At 40.7% G+C, this 24,527-nt stretch overlaps 2 protein-coding genes across 8 annotated transcripts in view; both read right to left on the reverse strand.

Moving 5' to 3' along the window:
- LOC106601416 (caskin-2) overlaps positions 1 to 18,157 on the reverse strand; it is a 93,490-nt gene extending 75,333 nt beyond the window's left edge. For all 6 annotated transcript variants that reach the window (XM_045715232.2, XM_082971465.1, XM_045715231.2 and 3 more), the window contains exons 1-2: positions 17,827 to 18,157; positions 8,514 to 9,051 (exon numbers count right to left, since the gene is read on the reverse strand). In XM_045715232.2, coding sequence (XP_045571188.1) covers positions 8,514 to 8,607 — 94 coding nt within the window. In that variant the 5' untranslated portion in view covers positions 8,608 to 9,051; positions 17,827 to 18,157. The remainder of the gene's footprint in view (positions 1 to 8,513; positions 9,052 to 17,826) is intronic.
- A 1,052-nt stretch (positions 18,158 to 19,209) lies between these two features.
- LOC106601434 (alpha-N-acetylgalactosaminide alpha-2,6-sialyltransferase 2-like) lies at positions 19,210 to 23,468 on the reverse strand. Of its 2 annotated transcripts, XM_082971467.1 has the most exons (8): positions 22,699 to 23,468; positions 21,922 to 22,000; positions 21,647 to 21,818; positions 21,138 to 21,537; positions 20,708 to 20,811; positions 20,261 to 20,344; positions 20,072 to 20,165; positions 19,210 to 19,548 (listed from the first exon to the last, which is right to left on the reverse strand). In XM_082971467.1, the coding sequence occupies exons 4-8, from the start codon at positions 21,195 to 21,197 to the stop codon at positions 19,369 to 19,371; spliced, it is 522 nt and encodes a 173-aa protein (XP_082827593.1). In that variant the 5' UTR covers positions 21,198 to 21,537; positions 21,647 to 21,818; positions 21,922 to 22,000; positions 22,699 to 23,468; the 3' UTR covers positions 19,210 to 19,368. The 2 variants fall into 2 exon arrangements, with proteins under 2 accessions (XP_082827593.1, XP_082827592.1); XM_082971466.1 differs by lacking the exons at positions 19,210 to 19,548; positions 20,072 to 20,165; positions 20,261 to 20,344; positions 20,708 to 20,811 and having other exon boundaries at positions 21,226 to 21,537; positions 22,699 to 23,456.
- Positions 23,469 to 24,527: the final 1,059 nt, after the last annotated feature.

Consider the following 24,527-nt stretch of genomic DNA (forward strand, 5'->3'; position numbering starts at 1 on the left):
CCACCGCCGTGCTGGACGTTTTGTTTGGGGCTCTCTTAACGGCCCTGCCTTTCATTGTGGCCCAACAGTTTTACGAGACGCCGATAATGGGACATTGATGGTCTTCAATACGGAACACCGCTCCCTCTGGTCAATAATAATGCAGTGTGTGGCACACTTACGTTTAAAAAAGACAGATGACGATGTTATATGGCAGGGGGGTTTCACTCCCAATTCCTGGAGGTTTGCATGGATGCACATCTAACATCAAACCAATTCCCCAAGCTTTGTAGGTCTAATTGGGCAACAAGCTGTGAAATATTTCTTGGCATAAAAACACAAATGAAACCTTATCAGCTTGAATATGTTGGACTTTCAAATAGAGGCCGGAGGTCTCTGAGCCAACTGACCTGGCTATATCCCACCGTTCCTGAGACTCTTTGACCATGAGACATGGGACACAGAACTCACACCGTGCTGTTGCTGGCTCACCGGGGGCCTGTTAAATAGAACTATGACTCTGCCATGTAGGAGAGAGAGAAGAGGAAGCCCCGCTACGTTGGACCCCTCTTTCTCATCCCAGCCCGACCCATAATTCCCCTTAATCTGGTTGAGCACCATATGGGAGGGAGTGGATTGGGTGAGGCAGAGACCTGAGGTACCAGATGTCAGAGAAAAGGTTGTGTGTTTGTTTGTGGAAACCTGATGGCGGGGGTAATTACTGTCCACAATCCCATCAATGGGCTGGGTTGGAGCTCATAACAATAGCTGAGCCACACGTAACGTATAAGGTGATAAATTGGGATGGGCAAGAGGCAAAACAAAGGGAGGGGGTAATCCGACAGTCTCTAGGAATCCCCTCAGGGACTTGGGGGCAGACCCAAGCAGCACGGCATGCCTGTCAGCTGGCTGAGGCAACTCCAGCCCAGCCTGGAGTGTAGGGGCCACAAGAGCATCCCGTGATAAAAGGACAATTCCGCCACTTTTCAAAGTCATATTCATCATCTCCAGCACCAAACCTGTCTATGTACAGTTGAAGTCGGAAGTTTACATACACTTAGGTTGGAGTCGTTTAAACCAATCCACACATTTCTTGTTAACAAACTATAGTTTTGGGAAGTCTGTTTGGACATCTACATTGTGCATGACACAAGTACATTTTCCAACAATTGTTTACAGACAGATTATTTCACTTATAATTCACTGTATCACAATTCCAGTGGGTCAGAAGTTTACATACACTAAGTTGACTGTGCCTTTAAACAGCTTGGAAAATTCCAGAAAATTATGTAATGGCTTTAGAAGCTTCTGATAGACTAATTGACATAATTTGAGTTAATTGGAGGTGTAATTGGAGGTGTGAATGTATTTCAAGGCCTACCTTCAAACTCAGTGCCTCTTTGCTTGACATCATGGGAAAATCAAAAGAAATCAGCTAAGACCTCAGAAAGAAAATTATAGACCTCCACAAATCTGGTTCATCCTTGGGAGCAATTTCCAAACGCCTGAAGGAACCTGGTTCATCTATACAAACAATAGTATGAAAGGTTAAATACCATGGAACCACACAGCTGTCATACCGCTCAGGAAGGAGACGTGTTCTGTCTCCTAAAGATTAACGTACTTTGGTGCGAAAAGTGCAAATCAATCCCAGAACAACAGCAAAGGACCTTGTGAAGATGCTGGAGGAAACAGGTACAAAAGTATCTATATCCACAATAAAACGAGTCCTATATTGACATAACCTGAAAGGCCGCTCAGCAAGGAAGAAGCCACTGCTCCAAAGCCGCCATAGAAAAGCCAGACACGGTTTGCAACTGCACATGGGGACAAAGATCGTACTTTTTGGAGAAATGTACTCTGGTCTGATGAAACAAAAATAGAACAGTTTGAACATTTTGACCATCATTATGTTTGAAAGAAAAAGGGGGAGGCTTGCAAGCCGAAGAACACCATCCCAACCATAAAGCACAGGGGTGGCAGCATCATGTTGTGGGGGTGCTTTGCTGCAGGAGGGCCTGGTGCACTTCACCAAATAGATGGCATCATGAGGGAGGAAGATTTGTGGATATATTGAAGCAACATCTCAAGATATCAGTCAGGAAGTTAAAGCTTGGTCGCAAATGGGTCTTCCAAATGGACAATCAAACTTCCAAAGTTGTGGCAAAATGGCTTAAGGACAACAAAGTCAAGGTACTGGAGTGGCCATCACAAAGCCCTGACCTCAATCCTATAGAAAATTTGTGGGCAGAACTGAAAAAGCGTGTGCGAGCAAAGAGGCCTACAAACCTGACTCAGTTACACCAGCTCAGTCAGGAGGAATGGGCCAAAATTCACCCAACTTATTGCGGAAAGCTTGTGGAAGGCTACCCGAAACGTTTGACCCAAGTTAAACAATTTAAAGGAAATGCCAAATACTATTTGAGTGTATGCAAACTTCTGACCCACTGGGAATATGATGAAAGAAATAAAATCTGAAATAAATCATTCTCTCTACTATTATTCTGACATTTCACATTCTTAAAATAAAGTGGTGATCCTAACTGACCTAAGACAGGGAATTTTTACTTAATGATTAAATGTCAGGAATTGTGAAAAACTGAGTTTAAATGTATTTGGCTGTGTATGTAAATTTCCGACCTCAACTGTATGTGAAAACAGCGCGTTTCTATGATCTGTGGTAAAAAGATCATTAGAAATGTAGTAAAAACATGATTCTCTGTCACAGGATTAAAAGTAAAAACTGATTTCAAGGGTTTAAACCTGCAACGAGTATCGAGCCCAAGGGAGGGTATTTTCTTGCTTCCCACGTCACCGCAAATCAAAAAATATATATTTAACTAGGCAAGTCAGTTAAGAACAAATTCTTATTTACAATGATGGCCTCAGTGTTTGAAAATCACAGTTTTTAAATGTTTAAACTTTGATGTCATTGTGTAGAACTTTATATTTGTTTCTACAAAACTTAGAAATCAAATCAGTCACATGCGCTGAATACAACCAGTGTAGACTTTACCGTGATATGCTTACTTACGACCCCTTTCCCAACAATGCAGAACTAAAAAGTAAGACAAATTAGCCAAAAAAATTACAAGGAAATAGTAACACAAAATAACAATAACAAACCTATATACAAGGAGTACCCGTACCGAGTCAATGAGTGCAGTTACTGTGGATAGTCAGATTAATAGTTTGATTAAAACGTTTACATGCTTTGCAAGTAGAACTGGAGACTCATATCTCCCTCACTAGCTTTAAGCACCAGCTGTTAGAGCAGCTCACAGATCACTGCACCTGTACATAGCCCATCTGTAAACAGCACATCTATCTACCTACCTCATCCCCAAACTAGAGGTCGACAGATTAATCGGAATGGCCCGTTAATTAGGGCCGAATTCAAGTTTCCATAACAATCGGTAATCGGTATTTTTGGACACCGATTTGCTTATTTTTATTTTTTTTTACACCTTTATTTAACTAGGCAAGTCAGTTAAGAACACATTCTTATTTTCAATGGCGGCCTAGGAACGGTGGGTTAACTGTCTTGTTCAGGGGCAGAACGACAGATTTTTCCCTTGTCAGCTTGGGGATTCAATCTTGCAATCTTACGGTTAACTAGTCCAACGCTCTAACCACCTGCTTTACATTGCACTCCACGAGGAGCCTGCCTGTTACGCGAATGCAGTAAGAAGTCAAGGTAAGTTGCTAGCTAGCATTAAACTTATCTTATAAAAAACAATCAATCAATCATAATCACTAGTTAACTACACATGGTTGATGATATTATTAGTTTATCTAGCCTGTCCTGCGTTGCATATAATCGATGCCGTGCGCATTCGCGAAAAAGGACTGTCATTGCTCCAACGTGTACCTAACCATAAACATCAATGTCTTTCTTAAAATCAATACACAAGTATATATTTTTAAACCTGCATATTTAGCTAAAAGAAATCCAGGTTAGCAGGCAATATTAACCAGGTGAAATTGTGTTACTTCTCTTGCGTTCATTGCACGCAGAGTCAGGGTATATGCAACAGTTTGGGCCGCCTAGCTCATTGCGAACTAATTTGCCAGCATTATCCGTAATTATGACATAACATTGAAGGTTGTGCAATGTAACAGGAATATTTAGACTTAGGGATGCCACCCGTTAGATAAAATACGGAACGGTTCCGTATTTCACTGAAAGAAAAAACGTTTTGTTTTCGAGATGATAGTTTCCGGATTCGACCATATCAATGACCTAAGGCTCGTATTTCTGTGTGTTTATTATATTATAATTAAGTCTATGATTTGATAGAGCAGTCTGACTGAGCGGTGGTAGGCACCAGCAGGCTCGTAAGCATTCATTCAAACAGCACTTTCGTGCATTTTGCCAGCAGCTCTTCGCAATGCTTCAAGCATTGCGCTGTTTATGACTTCAAGCCTATCAACTCCCAAGATTAGGCTGGTGTAACCGATGTGAAATGGCTAGCTAGTTAGCGGGTGCGCGCTAATAGCGTTTCAAACGTCACTCGCTCTGAGACTTGGAGTAGTTGTTCCCCTTGCTCTGCATGGGTAACGCTGCTTCGAGGGTGGCTGTTGTCGATGTGTTCCTGGTTCGAGCCCAGGTAGGAGCGAGGAGAGGGACGGAAGCTATACTGTTACACTGGCAATACTAAAGTGCCTATAAGAACATCCAATAGTCAAAGGTATATGAAATACAAATTGTATATAGAGAAATAGTCCTATAATTCCTATAATAACTACAACCTAAAACTTCTTACCTGGGAATATTGAAGACTCATGTTAAAAGGAACCACCAGCTTTCATATGTTCTCATGTTCTGAGCAAGGCACTTAAACGTTAGCTTTCTTACATGGCACATATTGCACTTTTACTTTCTTCTCCAACACTTTGTTTTTGCATTATTTAAACCAAATTGAACATGTTTCATTATTTATTTGAGGCTAAATTGATTTTATTGATGTATTATATTAAGTTAAAATAAGTGTTCACTCAGTATTGTTGTAATTGTCATTATTACAAATAAATAAATAAAAATTGTCCGATTAATCGTTAGCGGCTTTTTTGGGCCTCCAATAATCGGTATCGGTGTTGAAAAATCATAATCGGTCGACCTCTACCCCATACTGTGTTTATTTATTTATCTTGCTCCTTTGCACCCCAGTATCTCTACTTGCACATTCATCTTCTGCACATCTACCATTCCAGTGTTTAATTGCTATATTGTAATTACTTCACCACCATGGCCTATTTATTGCCTTAACTTACCTCATTTGCACTCACTGTATATAGACTTTTTGTTTTCTTTTGTTCTACTGTATGTTTGTTTTACTCCATGTGTAACTCTGTGTTGTTGTATGTGTCGAATTGCTACACTTTATCTTGGCCAGGTCGCAGATGCAAATGAGAACTTGTTCTCAACTAGCCTACCTGGTTAAATAAAGGTTAAATCAAATAAAAAGAAATAAAAAGAACGATTTCCCTAATAATCCTGTTTACAGGGACACATCTGAAATCAGGCTACCTGATGACACTGATAAATGCAGAAAATCGGCAATCAAAATAAACGTCCTACCACGGCGAACATGTTATTTTTGGTAAGCATTTTTTATAAAGTTTGTATGTGAAAACTACTTCTAAGACACATACATTGTTGTTCCGAACACACTTCACTCGTGTTAATAAAGGAGGCTCGCTCGACTGGTGCTAGCACATGGGCAGATCAAATACACTGCTGGAACGTCAATTAAGGTGTTTACATGTCCTAATAATTTGAAAGATTGCTCAGAAAACCAGGTGTTTTAATCGGTGTATGCTTACTTAGATTTTGACCTTACATCAATAAAGATAAGCAGAGTAAGGTGTTTACATGACTATTGCATAATCTAAAATAATCAGTTTAATATCTAATTATTAGTGTGCATGTAAACATACTCAATGTGCAGAGGTATGATGTAGTTGAGGTAATATGTACATGTAGGTAGGGGTAACAGTGACTAGGCAATCAGAATAGATAATAAACAGAGTAGCAGAAGCGTATGTGAAGAGTACAAAAGTGTGTCTATGCGTGAGTATGTGTTTGGCATCAATATGCATGTGTGTTGTGTGTGTTAACGTATGTAGTTGAATGTAGTGTAATGTAGTGTGTGTGTTAGAGTGTCAGTGTAGTATGTGTGAGTAGAGTCCAGTGAATGAGCCGGTGCAAGAGAGTCAGTGCAAATAAAAAAGGGGTCAATGCAAATAGTCAGGGTAGCCATTTGATTAGCAGTCTTATGGCTTGGGGTTAGAAAGCTGTTCAGGAGCCTTTTGGTCCCAGACTTGGCGCTCCGGTGCCACTTGCCGTGCGGTAGCAGAGAGAACAGTCTATGACTTAGATGGCTGGAGTCTGACAATTTTTACGGCCTTCCTCTGACATTGCCTGGTATAGAGGTCCTGGATGGCAGGGAGCTCAGCCCCAGTGATGTACTGGTCCATATGCACTACCCTCTGTAGCGCCTTACGGTCAGGTGTCAAGCAGTTGCCATACCAAGCGTGATGCAGCCAGTCAAGATGCTCTCAATGGTGCAGCTGTATGTTGACACTGGTATTGTGCAGGATATAATGAAAATGAGGTTGAAAAGTGGGAGTTGTCCTTTAACATGAACGCTTGACAGGGTTTACAACCCCATGGCAGACAAAGAGACCTTTATAGTGTAATTACACCTTATGTCCACCATTCTTACAATATAATAGTCTGCTGAATTTGATAAACACAGGAAAAACACAGGGTACACTGAGACCACTTAAATCTGACAACCTCCCCATCCCTCATATCCCATCATCTCTCCCCTCTGGGTCAGAGCAATTCATGTTTGTTTAGAGCCAAAAGAGGGTCCCGAATAGCACAGAGGGTGATAGGTTATCACAATGATAAAGCAGCCCAACCTCCTGGCCTGGGGCTCTCAGTTCTCTAAGTCACTGTGCTGTTCGGTGTCATGTTGAACTCAATGTCGGACACTATCTCGACAGTGAATGAGCAGAGAGAAGCAACAAAATACAGGAGTCCTCCAGAACGTCTTGCACCTTGTGGCATTGTGGTTGTGGAAAAACAGCCTCTAAACAGCCGCCCAGCACTGTCATTTTAGTAATTACATAGGCCTCTGAGAACACGACAACACTCATAGTCAGAGAAAAAGTCCTCCTGGGTGTGTGAGTAATGGTCTTTGTGTTTGTAAACTATGCCAGTAGGTGAATTTAGTGATTGGAAGAGCAGAAGGATAAAGGTGCAGTAAACTGCAGTTGATAGACCATTGTAGTTGGAGATTTTGAGAGCAGAAAGATCAGAGGACTTGATAGCTCAAGAAGAGGCAACTGAGCCCCCCCTCCCCTCAGACCTTTGAGGCATTTGTGGTGGGGGTCTGCAAGTGGGAACCCACCCACCCCATCCACAAACCCTCATACAGCGGATAGCAACTCTGGGGATAGAAAGTGTCCCTCTCAAGGGAGACGATATAGATGGCCGTAAGCTTATGGTCCAGTGAATTAAAACCCGAGGAGAATGTGGATAGGCTTTCAGTTTCCCAAGAGCGAGAGAGAGAGTTCATTAGTGCGCCATCATCATAAGGGCTGGATTGGAGCTGGCCTGGCTAATCCAAAGGGATAGATTTCCCCAAAGCTTTAGCTGAGGCTCAGCATCTTCTGTAGGTAAATTCCTGAAGCTTGACCTCAGATTAGAGAGTTGAGAGCACTCACCTCCTCTCAGCACAGCTCCCCTGAACAAACACACTCAATCACTGAACATAAGGATCACTATACATTCAATAGGATTAGCTCCAACACTCCACTTTGTAAAAGGTAGGCTATCTTTCACATAATCCAATTACAGAGTTTATCACTTTTTCATGAGAAAGAAAATACACATAACTGTGTGGGGCGGCAGGTAGCCTAGCAGTTAAGAGTGATGGGCCGCTGGTTGGAATCCCCAAGCCAACTAGGTGAAAAATCTGACAAGCAAAGCACTTACCCAGATTTGCTCCTGTATGTCGGTCTGCATAAGAGCATCTGCTAAATGACTGAAATGTTATTTGTTGAAATATTGAGTCAACCAGCAGACATAGAAAACTGGTTGATGAGTCAGATAGCAAACACTGGCTTATGCATCATGTCTGAATAACTGAGAACTGTCGATTTCCGCTGGCTCGACTAGCCTACTCCTGTTAGAGAATCACTGGCGTAGACGTTTAGCAGGATCTATTGATTTGGGAGACGTTTAGTAGTTATGACAGGTGTGGCATCAGCAGCAGCAGACAGACCTAAGCAAACTGCTTGTTTAAGCATGTTACCGATTGCCTTACTGCCTCCAGAGGAAGAGATTTCTGACTGTGCGCACATCTAATTGTCTTACTTAGGCGCCATCTGCCAATAATCCCAAAGCTTGGGCAAATAAACATAACGGAGATGTATTGCACAGCACACTCCCTCAGCCTTTCAGCGAGCTAAAATAAATCTGACTATGAGATTTAAGATTTAAGGGTAACTTGAGGACTCACTGTTTCGGCTGGCTTTGAGCTTGGCCAGTAGTTTCTGAGTGGAGGGCAGGTCTCCGCTCTTGACGGCCTGCAGTAGGTCCTGCTCCTTCCCCATGACGGTCCAAGGTGTGTAAGCGCTTCACTGGTGTCCGTCCAGAGTCCAGGCAGCGGCTTCCTCACAGCACCATGCTAAGGCACAGCCGCATCAACCTACCTCAGAGTTACTGTCCTCACAGAAACACACACAGCTGACAGGTGAGGGAATGTGAAGCAGTAGAGCGGAGGACACTCACAGCCTCAAATCAGCTGTCTCAACTCCCAGTCCGGTTATGGATGCCAAGTCAAGGGAGGCCTGAGAGACGGAAAATCTCTTTTGCTGCTTAAATTTCCTGTTCAACTTTCTTTCGGTCTTTATTTGCTAAATATTTTATTGTACAGAGTGTGTCAGGGGTTGGAGTTGTGTGGAGCTACCAGTTATGTGCTTGAGGGCCCCGGCGGGTGTTATAGTCAGAGCACAGAGAAGGCTGGGGCGGAGCCGCATGAACCAGCAGGCCAGAACCTGAGAACAGAGAAAACGAGAATAACAGTTAGGTTAATAGGCTATATCATAGTCCAGACTCAATACTGGACAAACCACACAGACATGCAAGTCTTTCAATGCCCATCTGGCTATAGAAGACATGGAGGAGAAACCAAAGCAAGGCCGTCAAAAAACATGTAACCCCAAGGAAGCTCCAAACCAAAGAACAGCAACAGGGTTTTTACTAGAAGTCGACCGATTAATCGGAATGGCCGATTAATTAGGGCCGATTTCAAGTTTTCATAACAATCGGTAATCGGTATTTTTGGACACCGATTTGCCGAATGTTTTTTTTTGTTTGTTTTTTTTGTTTTGTTTTTTTAAAACTTTATTTAACTAGGCAAGTCAGTTAAGAACACATTCTTATTTTCAATGACGGCCTAGGAACGGTGGGTTAACTGCCTTGTTCAGGGGCAGAATGACAGATTTTTACCTTGTCAGCTTGGGGATGTAACCTTACGTTAACTAGCCCAACGCTCTAACCACCTGCTTTACGTTGCCAAGGTAAGTTGCTAGCTAGCATTAAACTTATCTTATAAAAAAAACAATCAATCAATCATAATCACTAGTTAACTACACATGGTTGATGATATTATTAGTTTATCTAGCCTGTCCTGCTTTGCATATAATCGATGTGGTGCGCATTCGCGAAAAAGGACTGTCTTTGCTCCGACGTGTACCTAACCATAAACATCAATGTCTTTCTTAAAATCAATACACAAGTATATATTTTTAAACCTGCATATTTAGTTAATATTGCCTGCTAACATGAATTTCTTTTAACTAGGGAAAATGTGTCACTTCTCTTGCAAACAGAGTCAGGGTATATGCAGCAGTTTGGGCCGCCTGGCTTGTTGCGAACTGTGAAGACTATTTCTTCCTAACAAAGACAGCCGACTTCGCCAAACGGGGATGATTTAACAACAGCGCATTTGCGAAAAAAAGCACAATCGTTGCACGACTGTACCTAACCATAAACATCAATGCCTTTCTTAAAATCAATACACAGAAGTATATATTTTTAAACCTGCATATTTAGCTAAAAGAAATCCAGGTTAGCAGGCAATATTAACCAGGTGAAATTGTGTCAGTTCTCTTGCGTTCGTTGCACGCAGAATCAGGGTATACAGAATCTGGCTCGTTGCGAACTAATTTGCTATAATTTTACGGAACTATGAAATAACATTGTAGGTTGTGCGATGTAAAGGAATATTTAGACTTATGGATGCCACCCGTTAGATAAAATACAGAACGGTTCCGTATGTCACTGAAAGAATAATGTTTTCGAGATGATAGGTCATTAATATGGTCAAATCCGGAAACTAAGGTTTATTATATTATAGTTAAGTCTATGATTTGATATTTGATAGAGCAGTCTGACTGAGCGGTGGTAGGCAGCAGCAGGCTCGTAATAGTCAAAGATATATGGTTTAGAGAGAAATAGTCGACGCGTCATAATTCCTGTAATAACTTGCGGCTGAACTTGAAAGGGGTTCCTTCGTTATTTTACCGTTCATGTCTTCCATAGAGAATGTCTTGATCTACTTCAAATAAGGTCTGTGTTTTGTGCTTAAACCACCTCGGCGTTTTGATACCCGTGTAAATCTCACTAGGTAACGTTTGTCAACATATTTTCATAAATCCACTCAACAAAAAAAATAATCTTCGCTTATATTGATCAGAGTTATATCCTATGGATATCTACACAGTTATAAAATTGGCAAGGTGGTGTAAGCCTAAACCAAACACAGACCTTATTTTAAGTTAATCTAAAAATATCCTATGGAATAAATGAAGGAACCACTTTTCTGATTTTGCTAGAAGGTGTCATGGGAATTGTGACTCGCACTTTGGTAGTCAATTTCATTGTATATAGTCTTATTTTTTTCCTACTGTATCATTGATTGTATGTTGTTTTACTCCATGTGTAACTCTGTGTTTTTGTATGTTGTCGAACTGCTTTGCTTTATCTTGGCCAGGTCGCAATTTTAAATGAGAACTTGTTCTCAACATGCCTACCTGGTTAAATAAAGATTTTTTTATAAATTAAAAAATTAAATTTAAAAAAACTATTTCTACCATGCCCATTATTAAAATAGGATTTCCTGCATATAGAAATTACAGTTTTTGTTTTCAGCATTCATCACAGGTAACTTAAACTCTACTTTTATTATTCAAACAGTTGAGAGTATTTGTCTCCTAAGCAGACTCTTCAGTATCGTTGTCACTTCAGAGCTGTGTGTGTGTGTGTGTATATATATACATATTAAAAAAAATCATAATAATAATCGGCCGATTAATCGGTGTCGGCTCTTTGGTCCTCCAATAATCGGTATCGGCGTTGAAAAAATCATAATCGGTCGACCTCTAGTTTTTACCATGCTTCAACAAAATTCCACCCGAATGCTACGGGCTTATTCATTTGGATATTAATCAAAATATTAAACTGGGAAGAAAAAACAATTTGCCACAAAGTCCAGCGTGCCTAGGATTTCTTTTTCATTTTTAACCCGGCTTGCCCTTACAGGAAAAATCAGTGGCGTGCCCTTTATCTCTCAGGAAACTGAAACAGTGAGGGAGGGAGTAATATCCTGAAAAACTCTAAGAATCTCCCCACGAAATGAACATCTCACTCACATACATAAATATGCATCGTTGTCACTTCAAATCATGGTGAGCAGTAAATATCTGAGATTAAATGAAGTAGCCTACGCTATCCATCCCCCTCAACAACAAGGCTGGTAAACAGTGCAATTTATGAAAAAGAAAATGTGGTTTCATGACTGCAGTGCATACCAGGACTTTATGGACAAATGGTTCATGAGAGAGCAACTTGCCCATAGAGGATGATGGACATTTCTTTAGAGCCTTTTCAGCAAGTGAGCTGGTGTTATTTACAGTTTTCCCTGAGGCTCTGAGATAAGGTTTTCAATGCTTGACCATGTATCAAATGCAATTTGAATTGGAGGCTACTTAAACTCTTCCAGCCCAATGGCCAAGAACAGTTGAGAGAAATGAGAGCAAGAAGTAGCCTAGTTTAGGAGTGTTTGTTGCTTTTAAACAATTGACCTATATTTGTTTCACTTAAGATGGTAGCAGAATTAGATAGAACTTGTGCATGAAAGTACAATAACGCAAACTGTGATGTGTTCACGATCACACTGAACCAGTAAATGGGCAGAAGAGGAGACAATGAATATGAGTCTCTTCTCCAGCTCAGTTAGCTACAGTACCATTCATTTCCCCATTAGACAGCTCAGCAAGTGTTATGTCAAAATACGTTCGTTATTCACCAAATACGGAGTTTCGCTGAGAAAGAGATGGGAGAAAGGACTGGCTATAAATCTGGCTGTATATCTGACTGACTGGCTGACTTACGGCAAATTGAGAAATTGTGCCTAAACTTAAAAATAAAAAACTATTCAGAAGCCAAGATCAATGACATAAAGAATGATGGAAGAAAATTTCATTTCAAGTACTCAGGTTATGAGAAGACAGACAAATTAAACTCCATCTTTTGTTGAATCAGATGGCTTATTCATCACAAAACCATTTGATGTTGGCAATTATTTTAATGATCACTTCATTGGAAAAGTGGGCAAACTTAGGCAGTAAATGCCAACAATGAACAGTGAGCAATCGTATTCATGCATAAAAAAACAAATAATGAAAGAAAACCATTGTAAGTTAGAATTTTGTAAACTTAGTGTGGGAGAGGTGGGAAAATAATTGTTATCAATCAATAATGACAAACCTCCTGGCTAGAGGTTGACCGATTAAATCGGCATGGCCGATTAATTGGGGCCGATTTCAAGTTTTCATAACAATCGGTAGTCAGCCTTTTTGGATGCCGATTATCATATTGCAATCCACGAGGAAACTGCGTGGCAGGCTGACCACCTGTTACGCAAGTGCAGTGTCAAAAGGATCTTGTGGCTGCAAGGAGCCAAAGTAAGTTGCAAGCTAGCATTAAACTTATCTTATATAAAAAAAAATCTTCACATAATCACTAGTTAACTACACATGGTTGATGATATTACTAGATTATCTAGCTTGTCCTGCGTTGTATATAATCAATGCGGTGCCTGTTAATTTATAATCGAATCGCGGCCTACTTCAACTTCACCAAATGGGTGATGATTTAACAAAAGCGCATTGCCGAAAAAAGCACAATCGTTGCGCAAATGTACCTAACGATGAACATCAATGCCTTTCTTCAGGGTATATGCAACAGTTTGGCTCGTTGCGAACTGTGTGAATACAATTTATTCCTAACAAAGACCGTAATTTATTGGCCAGAATTTTACATAATTATGACATAACATTGAAGGTTGTGCAATGTAACAGCAATACTTAGACTTAGGGTTGCCACCCATTGGAAAAAATACGGAACGGTTCAGTATTTCACTAAAAGAATAAATGTTTTGTTTTCGAAATGATAGTTTCCGGATTTTACCATATTAATGACCAAAGGCCGTATTTCTGTGTGTTTATTATATTATAATTAAGTCTATGATTTGATAGAGCAGTCTGAGCGGTGGTAGGCAGCAGGAGGCTCGTCAGCATTCATTCAAACAGCACTTTCCTGCGTTTGCCAGCAGCTCTTAGCAATTCTTGAATGCACAACGCTGTTTATGACTTCAAGCCTATCAACTAACGAGATTAGGCTGGCAATACTAGAGTGCCTATAAGAACATCCAATAGTCAAAGGTATATGAAATAGAGGTCGACAGATTATGATTTTTCAATGCCGATAGCGATTATTGGAGGACCAAAAAAGCCGATACCGATTAATCGGCCGATTAATATTTATTGACATTTAATCCTAGTAAAAATTCCCTGTTTTAACTCAGTTAGGATCACCACTTTATTTTAAGAATGTGAAATGTCAGAATAATAGTTGAGAAAATGATTTATTTCAGCTTTTACTTCTTTCATCACATTCCCAGTGGGTCAGAAGTTTACATACACTCAATTAGTATTTGGTAGCATTGCCTTTAAATTGTTTAACTTGGGTCAAACGTTTCTGGTAGCCTTCCACAGTAAGTTGGGTGATATTTGGCCCATTCCTCCTGACAGAGCTGGTGTAACTGAGTCAGGTTTGTAGGCCTCCTTGCTCGCACACGCTTTTTCAGTTCTGCCCACAAATTTTTTATAGGATTGAGGTCAGGGCTTTGTGATGGCCACTCCAAAACCTTGACTTTGTTGTCCTTAAGCCATTTTGCCACAACTTTGGAAGTTTGATTGTCCATTTGGAAGACCCATCTGCGACCAAGCTTTAACTTCCTGACTGATGTCTTGAGATGTTGCTTCAATATATCCACCAATTTTCCTCCCTCATGATGCCATCCATTTTGTGAAGTGCACCAGTCCCTCCTGCAGCAAAGCACCCCCACAACATGATGCTGCCACCCCCGTGCTTCACGGTTGGGATGGCGTTCTTCAGCTTGCAAGCCTCCCTCTTTTTCCTCCAAACATAATGATGGTCATTATGGCTAAACAGTTCTATTTTTGTTTCATCAGACCAGTGGACATTTCTTTGTGCCCATGTGCAGTTGCAAACCGTAGTCTGGCTTTTCTATGGCGGTTTTGGAGCAGTGGCTTTTTCCTTGCTGAGCGGACTTTCAGGTTATGTCAATATAGGACTCGTTTTACTGTGGATATAGATACTTTTGTACCTGTTTCCTCCAGCATCTTCACAAGGTCCTTTGCTGTTGTTCTGGGATTGATTTGCACTTTTTGCACCGAAGTACGTTCATCTCTAGTTCTTCCTGAGCGGTATGACGGCTGCGTGGTCCCATGGTGTTTGTACTTGCGTACTATTGTTTGTACAGATGAACGTGGTGCGTTCAGGCATTTGGAAATTGCTCCCAAGGATGAACCAGACTTGTGGAGGTCTACAATTTCTTTTCTGAGGTCCTGGCTGATTTCTTTTGATTTTCCCATGATGTCAAGCAAAGAGGCACTGAGTTTGAAGGTAGGCCTTGAAATACATCCACAGGTACACCTCCAATTGACTCAAATGATGTCAATTAGTCTATCAGAAGCTTCTAAAGCCATGACATCATTTTCTGGAATTTTCCAAGCTGTTTAAAGGCACAGTCAACTTAGTGTATGTAAACTTCTGACCCACTGTAATTGTGATACAGTGAGTTATAAGTGAAATAATCTGTCTGTAAACAATTGTTGGAAAAATGACTTGTGTCATGCACAAAGTAGATGTCCTAACTTGCCAAAACTATAGTTTATTAATATGGCTTGGGGGCAGTATTTCGACGTCTGGATGAGAAGCGTGCCCAAAGTAAACTGCCTGTTACTTAGGCCCAGAAGCTAGGATATGCAAATATAATATAATATATAATTGGTAGATTTGGATGGAAAACACTCTAAAGTTTCCAAAACTGTTAAAATAATGTCTGGGAGTATAACAGAACTGATATGACAGATGGAAACCTGAGGAAAATCCATCCAGGAAGTGAGATTTTTTTGATGTGGGTATTTTCAATTGAATGCCTATAGAGTATCTAATGGGTTAGGACCCAGATTGCAGTTCCTATGGCTTCCACTAGATGTCAACAGTCTTTAGACATTGTTTGAGGCTTGTTTTCTGAAAAATGAAGAAGAATGAGACCTTTCTGTCAGTGGACTGTAGAATCATGCAGTGCTGGCATGTTTTGACCGCCTTTCAGCCAGTGGATTACGGAACAAAACGCGCTGACAAGTTTTTGGGATATAAAGAGGGACTTTATCGAACATTTATTGTGTAGCTGGGACTCTCGTGACTGCAACCATATTAAGATCTTCAAAGGTAAGTGATTCAATTTATCGCTATTTCTGACTTTTGTAATTCCTTTACTTGGTTGTAAAATGTTTGTATGCTTTTGTAAGCGGGGCGCTGTCCTCAGATAATCGCATGGTATGCTTTCGCCGTAAAGCCTTTTTGAAATCTGACAAAGCGGCTGGATTAACAAGAAGTTAATCTTTAAGCCGATATATAACACTTGTATTTTTTATGAATGTTTATTATGACTATTTCTGTATTTTGAATTTGGCGCAATTTCACCGGATGTTGTTGAGGTGGGTCGCTAGCGGAATGCCTGCGGCAGAAAGGTTAACAAGAAATGTGTGGAGTGGTTGAAAAACGAGTTTTAATGACTCCAACCTAAGTGTATGTAAACTTCCGACTTCAACTGTGTATATATATATATATATATATATATATATATATATATATATATATATATATAATAATAATAATAATAATAATAATAATAATAATGACAACTACAACAATACGGAATGAACAATGAACACTTTATTTTAACTTAATATAATACATAAATAAAATCTATTTAGTCTCAAATAAATAATGAAATATGTTCAATTTGGTTTAAATAATACAAAAACACAGTGTTGGAGAAGAAAGTAAAAGTGCAATATGTGCCATGTAAAAACGCTAACGTTTAAGTTCCTTGCTCAGTACATGAGAACATATGAAAGCTGGTGGTTCAATATTCCCAGTTCTTCAATATTCCCAGTTAAGAAGTTTTAGGTTGTAGTTATTATAGGAATTATGACGCGTCAACTATTTATCTTCTATACCATTTGTATTTCATAGACCTTTGACTATTGGATGTTCTTATAGGCACTTTGGTATTGCCAGCCTAATCTCGGGAGTTGATAGGCATGAAGTCATAAACAGAGCTGTGCTTCAATTTGAACGAATGCTTACAAGCCTGCTGCTGCCTACCACCGTTCAGTCAGTCTGCTCTATCAAATCATAGACTTAATTATAATATAATAAACACAGAAATACGAGCCTTTGGTCATTAATATGGTCAAATCCGGAAACTATAATTTAGAAAACAAAACGTTTATTCTTCAGATCAACCTGGCCAGGAAATTCATGTACAGCAAAGTGTTGCTATGTAAACATACACCGTTTTGAGAAAGTTCACAGTGAGCACAGCAGGATCCCACTAATGAGATGGTGTCTGCACAGCACAGCTCTGCAGTCTGCACTGTTCTTTTGTGTGAACATAACTTGCTACATTACATAACCTGGCAGTCTCAGTACACCACACACCCAAAGAGGTGCACAGTGCGTAAGCAAAGCTGTCATTCCCAATAACAGTGATCATGTCCTCCTCCTCTTCCCCCACCAAGTCCCATTAGCCAGTCTTTTCATGCTTGCTGCATTGCTGGCAAGGGGTCACACAATATGAATATGTGTTTGAGAGGTTGGAGTGTGTAGCTGGTGATGGGGTGCAACTTTATTCACTGGTCCCAATAGAGAACTACACCATGATGTAGGATTTAGATTATGGATCATTTATTGCCAATAATGTGTTTTTAGAAATAGACCTAGGTGGTTATTGTTCATCCAACTGTAAAATAGTTATTACTCAATTATAAAATTATCCATAAATAAGACACACATTACAAAGCATGGCGCAAACGTGCAATGCAACTTGAACTGAACTGGGTTATTGTTAAGGAAAAATGCCGTTAGCTAGTAGCTCTTACAACATATGTAGCAAGCCTATCACTTTTGCTAGCATCTACTTTTCAATCTCGCGGTTGCTTCGTTCACTAAAATAACATGGCTAGCTAGCTAGCTAGCAAAGCTAACTAGTGTGCTAGCGACCTTCGGACTGAACTTCTTAACTAGCAACACTAGTTTCCCGAGCCCGTCGGTAGGGGCCATTCCTGTCTTATCCATAATTATAACGTTTGAATTCACATTTGTCTTACCTTATACAGTGTTGTTGTTGCATGTTAGAAAACGGGAATACATGTCAAGGTGGCAGTTTTTTCAGAGAGCCCTCCAAGGTCCAAGCAAAAGTAATCGGAGCCTTCCAATAACTCAAGGAAAGTAATTTTGAGTCAGTCTCCCACAGAAAGCGAATCTTAGTACCCCTCTTATGTCCAGTAAACACATAACCTACTCATCACAAATATATGTGAAATATAAAAATACATAAAAGTTTGTATAATTTGATGCAATATTTTCCAACTCCGACGCGAAAGCCAGACTCCGCTACATTGTCACTTGCTCCGTCAGATCCAATCCAGAATATGTTCGTCCCTCCCACAGTCCTCTGTCCCCGCTTCCCCCCCCCTCCGCTTCCAAAAGGAGCGAGCTGTGCGACCCGACTCGCGCCAGTGCGACTTGAAATGATATGAAATAAATAATATAAATAAAAAATACATAACATGCACTACACTACATTTTAAAGCTAGAATCCCTGGTTGTACATACATTTTTAATATATACGAATTGATTGTTGAAGATAACATAGATGCCTATGAGCTTAGTTCAACTGTTGTACCCCATCAGAACCAAAAATGTGTTTGTAAACAATGTAAATGTATTTAAACAAACTGTATAGCCTCAAAACATGGTTACAACTATAATGTTGATATCATGGCTGGTCAGTCCTTGCATCCATAGCTCTATGAATTTGAGTTACAATTTGGTTACATTTCTCCTGGCCCATCCTTCAGCTTTTTACCAAAATAGAGGCCGCTGACCGCTTTGTTATTGTTTCAATTAAGGACTCTAGCTTTAGTTAGGTTAGTAAAATTAAAGATTTTGCACAGCTGTCAGTTGCAGAAAATGGCCATAACACAGCTTTCCCCCAAAATGTGTACAATTTGTTACAAGTGGTCATTATCTTGCTTTTACAGTGAATTACATAATCTAGCAGCATTCACTAGTCTATTATCAGGATTTCATTCATAACAGACACTGGAGATCCATTTATGCATGTAACAATAGCTCAGCAGATCAAAGCTTGACACAAGAATGTGTCACTTTGTCTTTATTGTGGCTTGGAGTAACCTATCCTTGGATAGGCACTGGACAAAGAGGCTGCAAGTCAAATCTCATTTACAAAAAGGTTGGCATGAATGGACTGCTGGCTTCATAATGTGAAAGCTTTCATTGTGAGTCCCAGTCAAACCGACAGTTTCTAATAAGAATAGGCATTGCAGGAAAATGACAAAGAAGAATGACCGAGAGACTATAGTCTCGGCTCCCTGCACCTGCCTTCACAGAGAAGATAAGGGTTGTTCAAATGATCAAAGAAGGCCCGATCCCACAAACAGACGCTTGGAACACCTGAGCTTGGCTTTACACCGTCAAAGGCCTTTAATGTTGCTGTGAGACTAATGACAAAGGATGCCACACAACTCCAGCAGCCACTCCTTCAGAGGGACTACCTCCATGGCAAACATAGGAGTTAACAGCATTTCAAGGAAGGCTTTTCACATGAAAATACAATTCAGTGTCCATCATTTTACTTTTGTCCTCTTGTACAGTGACATTACTTTTCGTGCATGCAGTACCTCCCACAGCCAGCTCTCCATCTGCATGTCGTGGTTGGCATAGAAGAGCAGGGGCAGCATCACAGCATCATAGTAGTGGTCAGAGAAGTCTGCAAAGTTTTTTGTGATGAAACCATAGGCAGACACCTGCAGGAAGGTAGGAGATTTGATCACTTATGCATGAATTGCATTCTCAGTCAGCTGTGTAAATATTTCTATGCATAGTTTCAGTATAGCACCATCTAGCCTTCAATACAGATGTAGGGTCTTAATTTGATCACCCTGTTGCAGTAGAACTTTCCTGCAACGCAGGAAATTAAATACTTGTGTGTTTGAGATTTAAAAAGGCTTCTGAAGTTTGTAATTTACACTTTTACATTTCAGACTTGATTTTCCCTTACAAAAAACATATCAACCCCTAAAATGTTTTAATTAATTATAATCCACATTGACTGTTTCTGCAGGATTATGTTAATGAATTATATCTGACACAATCAATATGGAATAACAGTATATGGGGTCTATACCAGGACTATAAACAGAGGATGTCATGGTTTCCCAATAAATCACTTCCATACTGGCCAAGTTACCATATGTCATTAGACACTTGGTTGGTTAAACAGTGACCAATAGATGACCAAGGGCAAAGCGTGTGGCGATGTGACCTGACCTGGTCACACATGTGCAGGGCGGTCAGAAGCATCAGAGCACCAGTGCAGGGCATGTAGAGCTGACTGTACTTCAGCAGGGGAGACTTCAGAAACCTGTGCAGCATTCACAGTCAACAGTCATTAATGTCAAAAGCAGCCAATAATTATCTAAAAGTCTCAATTTGACCTGGCAATACGAGTCCCCTTACCTTTGCGTTACATATGTAATAAAATCTGGATGAAGCATTTTAAAGTGCTTATATGGTGGCTTAAATCCAAAGTATCGAGAGGGCCTGTTTGAGGGGATAAATGTAGTAAGGGGTGAAAAAACTTTCCATTAAGAATGTCAAAAAGTAAATCAATAGCAAGGGAGCTTACAAAAAGATAAGCATCAACAAGTGAATTGTATGCCTACAGCCCTACCACCACACAAGATTCTAGCCAGTGCTCACCGCACCACATTCATAGAAATACAACAGCACCATATTGTGGTAATAAAGTGAATTACAGCTGAGACGCGTATTCACCAGCATAAGCGCAAGCAAGATCATTGTGCTTTCCTTGACCACAGTACTTCAACACACCATTGTATCATGCTGTTCAAATGTACAACTCTTCTTAATGTGGGCTTCACATATGTGACCCTCTCAACTCACCAGTCCCCCTTGTCATGACCGGAGGTGACATTTAGACCCTCGATAGCAGCTGACATCATCACATAGTCACGTTCGTTGGACGGAATGAAGATATATCGAACTCTCTGCAGATAGGAAATAGTCAAAGCTTTAAGGAATAGTTGCATAAACAACCACTCAGAGTATGACAAATTCCTAACACTTTAAAATGGACCGGATTCAGCACTGTAGCCCAGGGTTTCCCAAACTTGGTCCTCGTGACCCTAAGGGGTGCATGTTTTGGTTTATGCCCTAGCACTTCACAGCTGATTCAAATAATCAACTAATCATCAAGCTTTGATCATTTGAATCAACTGTGTAGTGTTAGGGCAAAAACCAAAACGTGTACCCCTTCAGGTCCAGAGGGCAGAGTTTGGGAAACGCTGCTGTAGCCTGTCCCACAAGTTCTTACCTGTCCCCGTGGGACCTTGGTGAAGCCATCTTTTCTGTAAAAATGTAGGGAATTCTTCATAGTATTTGTGGTGAACCCATAGAAAGATGTCTTTGTGCCCACGTCCTCCTCAAAGTGCTTGGTGATTGGAAATATTTACAATTGCAACAAACTTGATCTTAGTTATGTCAAAGAGCAATAAGAAGTCTAATAGTTTTTTGAAGATGGTCGAAGGTGAGCTGCAGCAGCACTACTGACCTGAAGACAAAGTGGTGACTGTCGATGGCCCTGCCTTGTTTGGAGCCTCGAAGGATGCCGCCATTTCCCACCACAGCACAGCGGACACACTGATCAGGCCACCTGCGCTCAAACAGGCGGCTGCTGGACGAGTCGTTGAGCAGGGCCAAAGTGGATCTCACAACTGATCAACAACAAATGAGCAAAAAGGTGAGAGGACAATGACTTTATATACAGTATACATGTAGTTTGGTTGAGATGATTAAATAGGGTCCTGAAGGGAATGTTCATACCGTCCTGGGGCAGGCCTTTCCAGCCGTAGGGGGGCATATACGTCTCCAATCGCCCCCACTCTGAATGGCTGAAGCTCCCAGCCCACTGCAGCACAGGCACTTTAAAGTTAAAGCGTAGTCTGAGGAAGTCGTCCTTCTTCACTGCTTTTCTCAGAGGACACAAACCCTCCAGCTGAGTAGAGACAGACCTCACTTGACATTGTACTGTACAAGACGGATATGTGTGCCTTTGTTCTATTAGATGAGAGGCAACTACATTATCTCTGTGCGATTACCTTCTCTTCCCCAGTTGCTGTGGTGTTGTCCCAAAGCTCCTCATCGCAAGTCCAAATGCTATCAAACTCTGTGCCTTGACTGGAAGGAGAAGACAACATGCATTGAAAATGCACAACAAAGAGTTAAATCCACACAAAACCTTGTTAAGTGGACAGAAGCACATCAGACCAATCCAGCAGATTTGTTTAAGTCAGGGATGGGCAACTTTGATGGGAGTGGGGGCCACAAAATCTGACCTCGTGGCTCACGGGTCTGCGTACCCACATCCATACCCACACATGCAGTCAGAGCTGGCCCTAGCCTTTTGGGGACCCTAAGTGAAATTTGAAGTGAAATTTCTGTACATTTCCTGCAATTCCACACATGTTGCAGTTTTAAAGCAAGTTTGCTGCAAATCTATACATTTTGCCATGGCAGGGAGGGGGAAGGGGCAGAAAAGTTTCCAGTTTTTAATAGGACATCTGACTGAGAGTGACTAACACAATCACTGGGGGCCACCGGTAGGTAATTCAACCAGGATTACTGCAAGTTTAAATAGCTGGCTGCAAATCTGGCTGCAAATGAACTTACAATAAATAAATAAAAAATAGCTGACATGGGCTAATTGAGTGACGTGAGAAAAACTGCTGATGCACAACCAAATTTCAAAATTCCACTTGATGTATTCTACTATTTTAACTGTCAGTAAGTTGAGACCCTGACAATTATTTATTTATATTTTAGAATATTCAAATATTTGAAAGGGGAAATAATTTCAAAAATCGCAGAATATTCACCTGTTCGCAAGTCTGTCGTGGAAGAAGTCCAGGTCATAGCATTGTCCATACATAATCGTGGTTATAGTAACACTTACACATAAAGCCCCCACTAGGAAGACACACTTCCTCAAAGAAATCATCATATTTCTCAACTAGAGAACATAATATCTCGTGCTGTTTGAGTAAAAAAAAAAGTTTGAGTTTAACTTTCTGTTACAAGTCATTTACTGCTCTAAATCCCAGGTGAGTCAGTTGGGCGAACAAGGTCCATATCCTTCATTTTCCTCTGAGTCTTTTTTCGGTCAGACTATGATCTGTCCCGCAGAGTATGATTGTGTTGTCTCTGTCCTGTTTTTAGTTTTACCTGTCAATATAACGACACATGGCGAGACCCAGATGCAGACACAGGAAGCAGAAGGTTCGAGTCTCTGATATTTATTTAACAACAAGAGGCAGGTCGAGGACAGGTAAAAGTTAATTAACCAGGTCAGAGTTCCAAACGGTACAGGCAGGCTCAAGGTCAGGTCAGGCTGAATGTTCAGGCAGGCGGGCTCAGAGTCAGGGCAGGCAAAAAGTCAAAACCAGGAGCACAGAAAAAACCACACTGGTTGACTTGACAAGACAAACTGGCAAAAGACAGGAAAATCAGGAAAATCAAGAAGTATAAACGCGATTTGGAAGATAAGAACAACAGACTAATATATCTCTGGCGAGACTCTAAACACAAGAAACCAAAAAAACGGAAGAGACAAGCCGATGACAGACGCAGAGTGCCTCTGTCAGACCGACTAGCCACAGACAGCACTAACTCTGTCTCCTCTACCAATGGTGAGCGTTTTATCTACAGAGGGCGGGGACACCGGGGACAACGTCCAGGACAACACTCCCAGCATGTAAGAGGGTTCGACACATACGTCAGGGGAAGAAGAAATCCACTACCACCCCGCGACACCTATCAATTGAGACCCAGGACGGCCCCAGTCCAACAGGAGCTAAATGTCTTCAACTGATCAAGTAAGACCCTGACATCCGCTCACCACAGTGTTCTCAATAAGTGGTTAACATTTGTACCCACTGCATACATTAATGACTTTGATGCCCAGATAGATGTATTCAAGTTTTTCGTAATCTGAGATTGCGTGAGTTCTTTGATAAGAGTGATACTTACATGACTCCACTTGAAATGTCATCCTCAGTGAGATGTAAACATAGGTCTACCATGCTAATCAATAGCCTTACCTGTCCTACTGTGAGTCAAGGAGGAGATGGAGCCATTAACCCAGCTGAGGTACCTGAGAACTCTGAGAGAACTACATTTAGAGCAAAAAGTTCATTTGTACCTCCCCCAAACGCCATGCCTCCATAAAAACCTTCTGAAGGATTGTTGAAAATGATGTAGGTGACTTACTGAAAGATAAACAGAAACACAAATCCTATGAGAACCTGAGTAGAGACGAGAGAATGGCTCTTAAGGACTTAAAGTCAGATACTTAGATTATCATAAAAAAATGTGACTAAGGAGAAGGAATTTGTATACAAAACAAATGTGACTATGTCGCCGACAACTATCTAAAGGTGACTTCTATCGCAAACTGAATTGTGACCCTACCCTGGAATTCCAGCATAATATTTCATCCACAGTGGAAAGCTGTTTGGAATCAGGACAAATCACTTAACAAGAAGTTGAATTTCTATGTGTGAAATTTCCCAAGATACAGTCGCTAAATTAACAAGTATCTCCTCCTCCAAGTAGACCCATTGTAGCAGCAATCGACTCTGTGACATCCAACATTTCTAAATTTGTGGATTACCACATTAAACCGATGGTTGAGAATCTCCCATCTTAT

This window comes from Salmo salar, chromosome 03 (assembly GCF_965601325.2).
Source record: "Salmo salar chromosome 03, fSalSal1, whole genome shotgun sequence".
NCBI lineage: Eukaryota > Metazoa > Chordata > Actinopteri > Salmoniformes > Salmonidae > Salmo > Salmo salar.